This window comes from Cynocephalus volans, chromosome 1 (genome assembly GCF_027409185.1).
Source record: "Cynocephalus volans isolate mCynVol1 chromosome 1, mCynVol1.pri, whole genome shotgun sequence".
In the NCBI taxonomy this organism is placed as follows: domain Eukaryota; kingdom Metazoa; phylum Chordata; class Mammalia; order Dermoptera; family Cynocephalidae; genus Cynocephalus; species Cynocephalus volans.
The window spans coordinates 130,506,389-130,521,666 of NC_084460.1; the positions used below are offsets into that span (position 1 = coordinate 130,506,389).

The following is a 15,278-nucleotide window of genomic DNA, read 5'->3' on the forward strand; positions in this document are numbered from 1 at the left end:
TGAACAAGAAAACAAGCAGCAGCTATGGTCAAGGGCTAGGATAACCTAGAATGGGAACGTGTATTAGTCAGTTTGTGTTGCTATAACAGAAATACCTGAGACTGAGTAATTTATAAAAAACAGAGGTTTATTTGGCTTATGATTCTGGGACAGCTGCATCTGGTGCGGGCCTCAGGCTGCTTCTACTCGTGGTGGAAAGTGGCAGCAGCCGGCAGGTACAAGCAGATGACATGGCGAGAGGAAGCAAGAGAGAGAGAGGAGACACCAGGGTCTTTTAAGCAACGAGCTCTTGCAGGAACTAACCGAGAGAGAACTCACTCACTACCCCTCCTCCCCCAGGGAGAGCATTAATCCATTTATGAGGGATCTGCCCCCATGACTCAAACAGCTTCCAGCACTGCCAATTGGGGGATCAGATTTCCACATGAGTTTTGGTGGGGACAACACATCCAAACTCCATCAGAATGCATGGTTTGGGAGATGCCCTACTCAGACTTCAGTATGAACTATATCTAGGATCCCTCCTTCCACATCTTAGCCCTTGTCTTATGGCTGGAGTGGCTTGTTGGAAAGAACGAGAATGGGAGGAGTTAGTTAATGAGTCCTCAGAGATGGCGCGCTCATCCACATGGAGATAATCAAAGGCGACTGAGACTGGACCCGGTTTCTTAGCAAAGGACCTGAGAGTTTTAAGAATCCTGAGATATACTGAATTAAAATGGAGGACAGTGGTCCATTTGATATTTTCCCTTTAAATCCCAAATTGGAGTTATAAATGAAGTCATGCTTGTGAGAATTCACAAATTCTGCCTCTGACATGTTCTCTTTAATATTCCTCACCTACCCTGAGATTCATTAATTTATCACACCTGGACCTATGTGACACATATCCTATAGTCTAACTGCAGACTAATTGAGACACCCTAAAAGTGGTTAGGGGGAAATTCACAGATCTGGAGAATCCAGTCTAATCCCTCATTTTCCAAGTAATGAAACTGAATGGTTAAGTGAATTTCTCAAGGTTATTTAACAAGTCGGTCCTCTTACACCTAGGCTTCTCCACGTTGAGTTTACCAAACCCTTCTAGACCAAGAAGCAATGGAGCTTTTCTATTTCCTATTCCTGAACCTTTTTAGTGGGATATTCCAGCATGAAATGTTGACATCTCCTAACATTTGAAGGACTTTCTACTAGCCTGGTAATGGAAAACATGCACACACGCACACATTCATAAATATATGAATAATTGAAGAGTCAGACAATCTGTTAGCAAATGATAGAGAAGTAAGGCAGACAAGAAGCACCTGGGAAACCTTTAGTCATAAAGAATATTTTCTGAGCAAAACAGAAACTCATTCTTCCCTACCACAACCACCTCGGGGAAGGGACTTCAAAAATCTACGTGGGTATCTACCCAGAAGTGAGGTTGCTGGATCGTATGGCAGTTCTAACTGCAGTTGTTTGAGAAACTCCATACTGTTTTCCACAGTGACTGTGCTAATTTACAGTCCCACCAACAGTGCAGGAGGATTCCCCTTTCTCCGCGTCCTTGTCAGCATTTGTTATTCTCTGTCATTTTGATAATGGCCAGTCTAACTGGGGTGAGATGATATCTCCGTGTGGTTTTGATTTGCATTTCCCTGATGATTAGTGATGTTGAGCACTTTTTCAAGTACCTGTTGGCCATTTGTATGTCTTCCTTTGAAAAATGTTTGTTCAGCTCCTTTGCCCATTTTTTAACTGGGTTATTTCACATAATTTTCTCCGAACTCATCCATGTTGCTGCAAATGGCAGAATTTCATTCTTTTTTATGGCTGAGTAGTATTCTGTTGTGTATACCCCATTTTCCTTATCCAGTCATCTGTTGATGGACATTTAGGTTGATTTCATATCTTGGCTATTGTAATTAGAGCTGCGATGGACAGGGGAGTGCAGGTGTCCCTTCAACATGATGATTTCCATTTGGGAGCTAAGAGAGAAAGAAGGAAGGAAAGAAAGACCACAGCAGTGTGTTAACTTGCAGAGAGAGAAAACAGACGTAGGGTTGCCAGGGTGGAGATGGAGGAGGGAGAGGTGCCTAGGGGAGAGGTTGGGTGGGGGACACAGGGAATAAATGGACTTCGAGGCGGTGGCCATGCTGATAGCATTAATTTGCTCACCACATCTTGGGCACAGGTGCTGATGGTCAGCTCTTGCCTCATGAATATGTATAATCAATAAAAAAAAAATTTTTTTTAATCTACCTGGGCATCCAAGAGGCAGGTGTGGAGCTCATCTACATTGGCTGTGGGGCCCTAGCGCAACTCCCACAAGCAGAAAAGGGGGAGAAGCTGGTTCTAAAACTGTGGTCAGAGTAGCAATTTGCTTTCACATCAGAAGTGGACTGTTTCCCACCACACAGAAACAGAACTGTCACACACAAAGAGAAGGAAATTCTTTCCCAGAACAGGTAACTAATGGATGAGCTTTACTGGGTTCTGTGCTTTTTGTTTTTTTTTATTTATCATTAGGCTAAAAAATTGTTTGAAACAATAAGTCATGGTGAAAGATTTCTGTGTGGATGGATCATTTTCATCTTTGGGCCACACTCCTTTTAGTCAGTCAAAAGGGTATAAAACACCTTTTTTCTGAGATTTATAAAAGGAATCAAATTAGACAAGACACGGATTTGCTCATTGACCAATGCAAGGCATGGTGTTTCTTAACTCTGGGAATATAAAGAGGAATTCAGCAGGAATTCTGCTCTTGAGAGATTACAGTTTGGGAAGTGAGTCAGGCGGCACGCACAATTAGCTTTATTACCAGGAAGAAGTTGAAGAGTGAAGATATGAGAAAAAGGACAAAAGACTAGGGAAATACAGATGAGAATTTATTCCTATCGTGGAGAATCAAGGAGAATCTATGTATCTAGAGGAGAGGACATTTTAGTTGGGCCTGACAAACTTAGAGAGGGAGTAAAAACTTTCTGGGCAGGGGTGGGGCGTGGGCAGAGGCAGGGCATGGGCAGAGTTGAAGGCGGGCAGGCACCATGAGTTAGGAAAAATGAGAACTCAAGAGGCCTGCTTCACAGGAGGGACAAGGAAACAGAGTTAATAAGTTTCTAGAATCTGGCTGACCCAGAAGGGACTGGGAGATTTGGTTACCATTTTCTTTATTTGTTTACTTTTGCTGTTAATAAGTCTTAGGTTCCATTCTGCTTCCCTCCCGCAGGAGCCAGGGATGGGGGCCGGGGGAACCCAAAGATCACCAGCTGTTAAAGCTGTTCTTACCTGTGAAAACATTTCAAAACGTTTCCTTCCTACAGGACTTGACTTTTTTTTCTTCTGAAGGCAGAAAATGTGCCAAGTTGAAATAGATCGCTGCTGTCAGTCTCTTTAAAAGTCACTATTTTGCTTCATAGAATGAGTTTGGGAGAATTGCCTCTGTTTCAATCTTTTGGAATAGTTTGAGAATTGGTGTCAATTCCTCTTTGAATGTTTGGTAAAATTCTGCTGTGAATCTATCTGGTCCTAGGCTTTTCTTTGTTGAGAGCCTTCTGATAACAGCTTCAATCTCTTTTATTGTTATTGGTCTGTTCAGATTTTCTACATTTTCTTGGCTCAGTTTTGGTAGCTTCTGTGTGACCAGAAATTTATCCATTTCCTCCAGATTTTCAAATTTGTTGGCATATAGTTGTTTATAGTAATCACTATTGATTTCTTGTATTTCTGGAGTATCAGTTGTAATATCACCTTTTTCATTTCTAATTTTTGTTATTTGGGTCTTCTCTCTTCTTTTTTTAGTTAGCCATGCTAATGGTTTGTCAATTTTATTCATCTTTTCAAAAAACCAACTTTTTGATTCATTGATCTTTTGAATTGTTTTTTGGGTTTCAATTTCATTAAGTTCTGCTCTGATCTTAATGATTTCTTTCCATCTGCTAACTTTGGGTTTGGATTGTTCTTGTTTTTCTAGTTCTTTAAGGTGAAGTATTAGATTGTTCACTTGCCATCTTTCCATTCTTCTGAAGTAAGCATTTAATGAGATAAATTTCCCTCTTAGTACTGCTTTTGCAGTATCCCACAGGTTTTGGTATGATGTATCATTGTTTTCATTAGCTTTAATAAATTTTTTGATTTCCTGCTTGATTTCTTCTTGGACTCATATGTCATTAAGTAGAATGCTGTTTAATTTCCATGTGTTTGTATAGTTTCCAGAATTTCATTTGTTATTGATTTCTAACTTTAATGCATTGTGGTCTGAAAAAAATACATGGGATAATTCCAACGTTTTTGAATTTGTTGAGACTTGATTTGTGACCTAATATGTGGTCTATCCTGGAGAATGAGCCATGTGCTGATGAGAAGAATGAATATTCTGAGGTTGTTGGATGGAATGTTCTGTAGATGTCTGCCAAGTCCAATTGGTCTAGATTGTTGTTTAGATCTTGTGTTTCTCTACTGATTCTTTGCCTAGATGATCTGTCCAATATTGATAGTGGGGTGATCAGGTCGCTTGCTATTGTGGTATTATTGTGTATTTCCTTCTGTAGGTCACCCTGATACCAAAATCAGGTAAAGATACAACTAAAAAAGAAAACTACAGGTCAATATCCTTGATGAATATAGATGCAAAAATCCTCGATAAAATAATAGCTGACAGAATACAGCAAAACATATGCAAAATTATAAAACATGATCAAGTGGGATTCATCCCAGTAATGCAAGGTTGGTTCAACATACGCAAATCAATAAATGTGATACACCATATCAATAAAATCAAACACAAGGACCATATGATCATCTCTATAGATGCAGAAAAAGTATTTGATAAAATTCAACACTCATTCATGATAAAGACTATCTATAAGTTAGGTATAGATGGAAAGTATCTCACCATAATTAAAGTCATATATGATAAACCCACTGCCAATATCATCCTGAATGGGGCTTTAAGAACAGGAACTAGACAAGGAAGCCCACTCTCACCACACCTATTCAACATAGTGTTGGAAGTACTAGCCACAGCAATCAGAGAAGAGAAGGAAATAAAGGGCATCCAGATTGGAAAAGATGAAGTCAAACTGTCCCTGTTTGCAAATGACATGATCCTATATATCGAACAGCCTAAAGCCTCTACAAAAAAAAACTCTTAGAGTTGATAAATGATTTCAGCAAACTTGCAGGATACAAAATCAACACACAAAAATCAGTAGCATTTCTTTTCTCCAATAGTGAACATGCAGAAAGAGAAATCAAGAAAGCTTGCCCATTTACAATAGCCACCAAAAAAATAAAATACTTAGGAATTGAGTTAACCAAGGAGGTGAAAAAATCTCTATAATGAGAACTACAAACCACTGCTGAGAGAAATTAGAGAGGATACAAGAAGATGGAAAGATATCCCATGCTCTTGGATTGGAAGAACCAACATTGTGAAAATGTCCATACTACCCAAAGTGATATACAAATTCAATGCAATCCCCATCAAAATTCCAAAGATATTTTTCTTAGAAATGGAAAAAACTATCCAGACATTTATATGGATTAACAAAAGACCATGCATAGCCAAAGCAATTCTGAGCAAAAAAAATAAAGCTGGAGGCATAACACTACCTGACTTTAAACTAAACTACAAAGCTATAATAACCAAAATAGCGTGGTAATGGCATAAAAACAGACACACTGATCAATGGAATAGAATAGAGAATCCAGAAATCAACCCACACACCTACAGCCATCTGATCTTTGACAAAGGCATCAAGCCTATACACTGGGGAAGAGACTGCCTCTTCAGCAAATGGTGCTGGGATAACTGGATATCAATATACAGGAGAATGAAACTATACCCGTACCTTCACCATATACCAAAATCAACTCAAAATGGATTAAGGAATTAAATATACACCTGAAACAATAAAACTTCTCAAAGAAAACATAGGTGAAACATTTCAGGAAGTAGGACTGGGCACAGACTTCATGAATATAACCCCAAAAGCATGGGCAACCAAAGGAAAAATAAACAAATGGGATTATATCAAACTAAAAAACTTCTGCACAGCAAAAGAAACAATTAACAGAGTTAAAAGACAACCAACAAAGTAGGAGAAAATATTTGCAAAATATACATCTGACAAAAGATTAATATCCAGAATACACAAGAAACTGAAACAAGAAAAAAACAAGTAACCCAGTTAGAAAATGGGCAAAAGAGCTAAATAGGCATTTCTCAAAGGAAGATATACGAATGGCCAACAGACACATGAAAAAATGCTCAACATCACTCAGCATTCAGGAAATGCAAATCAAAACCACACTGAGATACCATCGCACCCCAGTTAGGATGGCTAATATCCAAAAAACTGTGAATGATAAATGCTGGAGATGTTGCAGAGAAAAAGGGACTCTCATACATTGCTGGTGGGACTGCAAAATGGTGCAGCCTCTATGGAAAATGGTATGGAGGTTCCTCGAACAATTGCAGATAGATCCACCATATGACCCAGCTCTCCCACTGCTGGGAATATACCCAGAGGAATGGAAATCATCAAGTCGAAGGTATACCTGTTCTCCAATGTTCATTGCAGCACTCTTTACAATAGCTAAGAGTTGGAACCAGTCCAAATGGTCCATCATCAGATGAGTGGATATGGAAAATGTGGTATATCTACACAATGGAAACTACTCTGCTTTAAAAAAGAATGAAATACTGTCATTTGCAACGACATGGATGGGACTAGAAAGAATTATATTAAGTGAAACAAGTCAGGCACAGAAAGGGAAATATCACATGTTCTCACTTATTTGTGGGAGCTAAAAATAAATAAATAAATACACAAACAACCAGGGGTGGCGGGTGGGAGGGAAGAAGACACAACAATTACAATTTCTTGAAGTTGATACGACAAGCGAACAGAAAGGTCATTTTTGGGAGGGAGGGAGGGAGGAGAAGGTAGAGAGGGAGGGAGGTTTCGGTAATGGGCCACAATAATCAACCACATTGTATATTGACAAAATAAAATAAAATAAAAAATAAAATAAAATAAAAGTCATTATTTTGCCTGCCTGCTTGTCATGGGACCCTGTTGCTAAAAGTCCAGCGCCCATCAGCTTTTCCTTTTTTCCTTCCACTCTCTTAACACAGAAGCATTTAAAGGACCGGCTTCATTGCACCCAAAGTATCTGTAGGACGTGGCTGAGGCAGCAGTGGCTGCCCCACCAGGCAGCTTGGGTGTGGCGGGTGGCAGCAGCAGCAGCAGCAGGCGAGTATCTGAGCAGGACTGGGCTCCACCTACCTCTCTCCCATTTTGCAGAGCTGTTCCTCACTCCTCTTCTCTCCCCTCTCTTAACCACACCCATCAAAAAGGAGAGAAGGAGTTGTGGCTCCAAGATACAGCCCGGATCTGTTCACACTGCAGTTTCCTCTTCTCCTTTGTGCTTTACATTGTCATGGTAGACAGAGGCTGTGAGGGAAGATCTCTCTGACCTGAACGTTCTTACAGGAAGAATTTGGGGAAGACTCTAGATCCATCAACACAGATGAGCCCACGAAGGACCTAGTTGTGGATGGGAAGGAAGTCCAAGAGCACCCTGCGATGATCAGGGACTTCCCAGGTGGAAATAAGCTACTCCACATCTTATCAGTAACAGAACCAGGAACCTTTGCTGCTGTAGCTTAAATTCTAAGACTAACTAATGGGAATATCCTGTTTTTGCTAACTGGCAACAGAACAGGTCTAGAAGACCAAACACACACTTTTATAGAACAGGTGGAACACAGAGCTCACCAGTGGAAAGTTAACTGTGTGGGAATGCCTCCTAAAAGAAGGGAGATAGCCAGGAAATAGAGGCAAGCAGCAGCTGTGGTTCTAAGGAGCTAAATTTTCCATTTGACCCTGTGGAACCTAATCTGCAGAGCAAACAAGGCTGTACTTCTGCAGACACCATCTAGAGAAATGTCTCCTTAGAAGGATGGATTTAGACTCGTGTTGCAGGGAGAACCATCTTTACTTCTCTCAGGATCTTCTGGAAGAAGATGCCCACAGGGCTTATGGAAACACAGTCTGGATTACAGGGTGGATATCCTACACAAGCACTATTTGAAACTGGACAAACTGGACTATGGAAAAGTTAAAAATAAAAGGAGTGATAGATGAATATCAATATTATACATAGTTAGTGAATAAATATATGTTTTCATATATATACATATATAAACACAAATGTAGCAAAAGTATAAAATGTTCAGGAAATGATAAATATCAAGTTCCCTGGTAGAGATAAATAACCTAGTTACTTCTGGAGATGGCATGATGCTGTTTGGATCAAGAAGGAATACACCAAGAGGCTTATATTGCATCTAAAGGCTTTTCTTCATTAAGCTGCATGGTAAGTATATGGGTGGTCATTATATTAATGTCTATGTGCCTGAAATAAAGTGTTCTTTTGAACATTTGAATATGGGTCTTAAAATAGAACACAGCTTTACTGAGATAGAGTTCACATACATAAAATTCATTCATTTAAAGTGTACAATTCAATGCTTTTTACTATATTTACTCAGTTGCCCAACTATCACCATAATCTAATTTTAGAGCATTTTCCTTACCCAAAAAGAAATCCCATACGCATTAGCAGTCAATCCCCATTCCTTCCTCCCACCCCCAGCTTTAGTTCCATTTCTATAGATTTACCTATTCTGAACAATTCATATGCACGGAATCATATGTATTCTTTAGTGACTGGCTTCTTTCACATAGCATAATGTTTTCAATGTTCATACATGTCATAGAATGCATCAGTTCTTCATTCCCTGTGCCTGAGTAATACCCATTGTTATGGATACACCACCTTTTGTTTTCCCGTTTATCAGTTGACGAACATTTGGGTTGTTTCCACTTTTTGCTATTATGAATCACACTGCCATGAACATTCCTGTACAGGTTTCTGTGTGAACATATGTTGTCATTTCTCTTGGGAGTAAAATTCTACTCTATCTTGGAATAAAATTGCTGGGTCCTATGGTAGCTCTATGTTTTAATTTTTGAGGAACTGCCAGACTGTTTTCCAAACTGGCTGCACCACTTCACTCTCCCCCAGCAGAGAATGACGTTTCCAATTTGTTCCCATCTTTGCCAATACTTGTCATTGTCTTTCCAATTTTAGTCATACTAGTAGGTGTGAAATGGTATCTCATTGTGGTTTTGATTTACACAGCCCTAATGCCTGATGTGTTGAACATCTTTTCATGAGCTTTTTGGCCATTCGTATATGTTTTTTAGTGAAATGTCTATGTAAATACTTTGCCCATATTTAATTGGGCTTTTTGTCTTTTGATTATTGAGTTGTAAGAATAATTTACATATTCTAGATAAATCTCCCTTTTCAAATATGTAATTTGCAAATACTCACATACTCTCCTGTTCTGTGGGATGTCTTCTCACATTATCAAAATGGTATCCTTTGAAGTACAAAAGTTTTTACTTTTGATGAAGCCCAATTAATCCATTTTTTCTGTTGTTGCTCTTCCTTTTGGCATCATATCTAAAATACCATTACCAAAGCCAGGGTCACAGAAACTAACTCCTACACTTTCTTCTAGGAGTTTTACAGTTTCACCTCTTACATTTGGGTCTATGACCCATTTTGAGTTATTTTTTGTTTATAGTGTGAGCTAAGGGTCCAAGTTCTTTCTTTTGCATGTGGATCCAGTTGTCCCAGCCCCATTTGTTGAAAACACTATTTTTCCCCAATCATAACTATTATTTTCAATAAAAGAAGTTTCCTCTTTTTTCTGAAACTTTTTATAAGAACAAAGTCATACAAGATTAGGGCCCGTCCTAATGACTTTATCTTAACTTGGTCATCCACAAGACCCTATTTCCAAATAAGGCCATATTCTCAGGTACTGGGGGTTAGGATTTCACCATCTCTTGTGGGGGACACAGTTCAACCCATAACCATAAGTATGAATATCTTATAGAAATGTGGCACTATTGTGTTCTAAGGGATGTACTATTGGAGCCATAGATTAAGGCCAAAACTGTGCAAAAGGGGGAACAGTCTCCACTAAAAGAAGTAGATAGTACAGTGATCAGTCATCTTTTTTTTTGTTTGTTTGTTTTTTGTGACCAGTAAGGGGATCGCAACCCTTGGCTTGGTGTCATCCGCACTGCACTCAGCCAGTGAGTGCACCGGCCATCCCTATACAGGATCCGAACCTGCGGCCTCGGTGCTCCCAGCGCCGCACTCTCCTGAGTGAGCCACGGGTTCGGCCCTCAGTTATTTTTATAGGTAAAAGATGGGAACAGAAAATGAGGAAGACAGGCCTGGTCTAATACTAGAGAAAGAGTCTATATTCATTCTTGGAGTACAGTGCAAAAGGGAGACAGAGGAATAGTGGTGGACACTCTGCTCATGGGTGTGTCCAAGGACCAAAAATTGTAGGTGACAGTCTACAACCACAATGGTTAAATCACCTACAGTAGCCCAGGGTGACACAGGAGCCCTTATGAGTAGCCCCCTGAGAACTCCCAGATAGCAAATTCTGGGTATAACTATTGATGTGACCTAATTTGTACCAACTTTGCACTGAGATATTTAGGTTACTTACAAGCATTGCTACTGACAGCTCAAATGACTGAAATTATTTACCTTTTAAAAGCTGCTATATATCATTAAAACCATATGCTGAAAGACAAATTCATTAAAGAAAAAATAGACATATGTAAGAGACAAATGTCACTTTGTAATTTTGTAATTGCCCACACTATCATGATTATGTTGCAGGTCAGCATTTCTTTAACTCTTAAAAGCAATTGATACCACTGAGACCAGGGACAACATTTTGAGAACCACTACTGGAGAGAACTTTGCCGTCAAATGTGTAGAATCCTGAAATTGATGGGGAAACCTGTCCTAGGCAAGACAGTCCAGAATGTATTCAGACCAGCACATGCATAGCTGCCAAGTCCTTCCCATCCTGGGGAGAATATTGCTGTCTAGAAAACACAGCTGAGCTCTCTGCCTTGTATCCTGACTGTACTGACTTGCTCCAAATACCTTGGGTGAGAAAATTCTGTTGGAATTTCCACTTGGCATATCTGCCTGGTCTGTCATGTCTCTGACCCTAATATTTACATGTATTATGATAGTGATCAAGCAGGTGACACCAACAAAAATCTGTACTATCCACATTATTGGTTACGAAATATTAGGAGAATTTTATTAAATCAGGAAAATGAAAAGGGCATCTGCTATCACCCCTTCTCTTCAATATTGTAGATAGATTCTGGACAGTACATAAGACAGAAAAAAAACCTTAAGTATTCGCTGAAAGTCAACCTGCCAGGCCATTGCACCGGCAGAACTACAATGTCAGTATCTTTAGGTCTCTCCTCTGGAGCTGGTCAGATTCTTAGAGAAGAACATTCCAAACAGCTCCTAGGAAGCGTGGAGAGGGGTGGATGGCCCAGCCCTCATGTGACAATGACCATCAATCCTCTTCTTCCCAGTTCTCACCAAAATCTTCAAATTCACCTCTCATTCCCTAGTTCCAAAGTCTTCTCTTAGCTTTAATAGCCAGCCACCCTCTTTCCTGGACTCTCTCCCGGTGTTTACTATTGTGACTTTTTTGTCCGTGTGTCCTGGTACGCATGTGGGAATGTTTCACTTTGGAAAGACTTTCAGGAGAAAGGCCAAACTTTTTCAAAGTGGTTTTACTAATTACCGCACCATCCGCAAAAGATTCTGGATTTCCGTGTCTTCTTCACGCTCAGTATTTTGATTAGACTGAGTTTAATACCCAGCCCCTGGGTACAGTTTGTTTTGAGTCAGCAGCTAAAATAAATCAATTAATAGGACTCTTTCTCTCTCTACACCAGGGATGACCAAATTCTTTTCATGCATGTTCGCATGCATGTTTGCGTGCAAGGTTGAAGGTTCTCCCTGACACAAATGGAGTGGATTTCCTCTCGGAATAACTGAGGGTTAAATCCCCAGAAATGAAAACGTGAACCCGAGGCCTCTGGGACTTGTAGTTCCGCCGCAGAGGCTGCGCGCGGTGCTCTCTGGTATGTGTAGTCGGCGCGCTCACTGCGCAGGCGGATGAGGGTCCCGGCTGGACCTTTTGTCTTCCTCCTTTGCAAAGGCATCGGAGGCTGCAGTGTAGGACATGTCCGTGACCTTCACCTGGAAGGAGTGGGGGCACCTGGACTAGGGCCGGAGGACCCTGCACTGGGAAGTGATACTAGAGACCTGCAGATTCCTGATCGCTGGGGCATGCAAACTAGAGTTGATCTACCAGCTGAAGCATTGGTAAAAGACAGGGGAGAGAGGCCTGTGCCAAAGCTCCTGTCCAGGCGACAAAGAAAAACCCAAGACCAGCAGCCTTGTCTTAGGGAGGCTTGCTTCAGGGAAGACTGACTCCGGGAGCCAAAAGTTCCTCCAGGTTGGAGTGAACCAGGGATCAGGAAGAGTAATTGGAAATGCAGGAAGGGCATTTGAGATCAGTTAACGTTTCCCATAAGGAGACCCTTCTTAGGAAGTTGATCCCTAAATGCAATGGGTCGGGGACAGATGATAGTCTGTGCATAAAGGTTTTACACGAGCCAATCTCTGCAGGAGATATTCGTCATGAAGGTGACTCACGAAGACCAAGTAAAGATACCTAAGTTCATGAAGAGAAGCCCTTCACCAATGCAAGGAATGCAGAAAAGTGTTTAACAAGAACTGCCTCCTTGTTTGACATCTGCAGATTCACGCTGGAGTGCACCTTATGAATGCCAGGAGTGTGGGAAAGCCTTTCGTGAAAAGGTATTCTTTGTTCGACGCATGAGGATTCACACTGGGGAGAAGCCCTATAAACGCACGGAGTATGGGAAGGTCTTCAACCATGGGTCACACCTCATGTACCACCATGGGATTCACACTGGAGATAAGCCCTATGAGTGCAGCAAACGTGGCAAGACCTAAAACTACCGCTCTGCTCTTGTCCAGCACGATGTGACTCACACTGGAGAAAACCCCATTGGGGGCAAGGAGCGTGAAAGGAAGGCCTTTCACTACAACTCTTCCTTAACCCGACACATGAGGATTCACTCCGGAGAGAAGGCCTGCAAGTGCAGTGGGTATGGAAAGACCTTCACCTACCACTCTGGTTTTCTCCAACATAGAATGACCCACACTGTGGAAAGCCCTATGAGTATGAAGAATGTGGGAAAGCTTTTAACTACAGCTATTCCCTCACTCAGTGCTCGAGGAGTCACCCTGGAGAGAAGCCCCATGAGTGCCTTAAATGTAGAAAGGCCTTGGCCTACCACTTTGCTTTCCTGTGCATAAGATCCACATAGGAAGAAAAATACCTCTGAGTGCAGCAAACGATGTGGGAAAGCCTTTTGTGATCGTTTCTCTTTCCTTTGACACATAAGGAGTCACACTGAAGTGAAGCACTCTGCATGCGGCGAACGCTGAAAGCTTTGACCTACAGCTCATCCGTCCCGTCCGCTGGCATTGGAGAATTCATACCAGAGTACACTCTGTGAGTTTGAGATAGGGGGAAGGCCTCTGGCAAGTGGGTCCACCTCATTCAACATCAGAGAACTTATACTGGGAAAACTAAACTAAAACTAGTGAGAAAAATCTTTTGGCCAAAGGAAATATCTTACTCAGCATCTGACAGTTCATCCAGGAGAGAGACCTATTGGTTATTGTGACTTCATAGAACCTTCAGCCAGAGCTCGCTCCATAAGTTATATCGCTAAGCCAGCTCAGGATTTTTTTTTTTTTTAAAGAAAGAACGAGGAGGGAGGGAGTTGTAGAAGAGAAAAAGAAATTCACGAACAGCTTCTGTCTCATTTCTCTGAAAGCTAAGCCTATGAAAAGTTGAATTCAGTTCTTTATTTTGGGGATGTCTGAAAGGTCAAAGGGCCTTGCCACATTATTTGTCCTTTACATATATATTCACTCCTGTCTAGTGGCAGGAGAATTGGATGGTTGGGGACAACAGTCCTCTGTGAAGATTTTTTTAATGCATTCTTTGTTCTAAAACATTGTCTGTAATCCTGAAGATTATAAGTTTTTGTGAGAAATATGAAAGCTTAAGTTATGGAATACTTCAAACTGGTAAGAAATTAGAATCTAATAATACTGCCACATAAAATTATTTTATATGTAAGGAGACAAGGATTCACATATGAATAGGCACATTTTACTGCATCCTTTAAGACTAAAGCTTTAATTTAAAAAAAAAAAAAAATTCTTTCTTCATGCAGTTTTGAACACCCAGCACTCTCATTTTCTCTTGACCTTGGTATACTTGTTTGTTTTGATCCATTTTCTCAAGGACATGAAGATGCTCATGTAGCTGTGTTGCTTTCCCAGGGAGGCCTTGATCATTTCTTCTGTGGTTTCTCAGCTTCTTTAGTCCTCTGTAGAGGGGCTCCCCCAAGATCATGTCACCAGTTTTTTAGGGGTCAAACTAGAGCTAAAACAAACAAAACAAAACACAGCTAGCTTAGCTAGTGAAAAATTCAGGAAAAAAAATTAAAATGTAAAATACCTAGAGCCTTTGACACATTAATTAAATTTCTAGAAATCTAAAGAAATATACTTACAAATATGCAGAGATGTGCGTACAAAGAATAATCACTACAGTTTGGTTTTTATATGTGAAACTTTGAGCACAACCATCCATAGGAAGTAAATTATGGTGTATCTGTTCTATGAAATACTGTGAAACAATAAGGTATCTCTGTATGTACTGATTTTAAAACATCTCCACAAAATAGTGTAAAGACCAAGTTTCAGGAAATAAATCTTGATCTGGAAGGATAAGCCTAAAACTCTTAATAGTGTCTTTCTATGGGAAATGGAATAGACCACTATTGTAGGGAACTTTCAGTTTTTACCTTATATGCTTTTGTACTGTTTGAATTTTCTTAATAAAGAGCATGTACTATTTTTGCAATAAATGTTTAAAATATTTTAATAAAGTTGCACCTTGGAATTAAAGTGACATCTATTATTTTTTATAAAGCATGAATTTTGCAGGATTTTTTAAAGTCCTGGTCTTATTATGCCTTAAAAAAATAACTAAGACCAAGGATCCAGAGCTATTTGGTCACGTGTAATAAATGATAAGGTAGTTTAAAAATAATGAGGCAACATACACACAGAATAATACATGTAAAAGTGAGAGTTCAGCATAAGCTATTCTTCAGTGAACATCGATTTTAAATATCTGTTAACTTAATAAATGCCTTTTTGCAAGCGGTTAGGTTTTAGTTGTCAGGTTTCTATTT

At 40.1% G+C, this 15,278-nt stretch overlaps 1 protein-coding gene across 1 annotated transcript; it reads left to right on the forward strand.

The window, feature by feature from the left end:
• The first annotated feature begins 12,464 nt into the window (after positions 1–12,464).
• On the forward strand, positions 12,465–13,328 carry ZNF80 (zinc finger protein 80). Its single transcript, XM_063110986.1, is given in 4 exon segments — positions 12,465–12,671; positions 12,674–12,746; positions 12,749–13,162; positions 13,165–13,328. Coding segments are annotated over 4 exon segments (858 nt in total).
• The last annotated feature ends 1,950 nt before the right edge of the window (positions 13,329–15,278 follow it).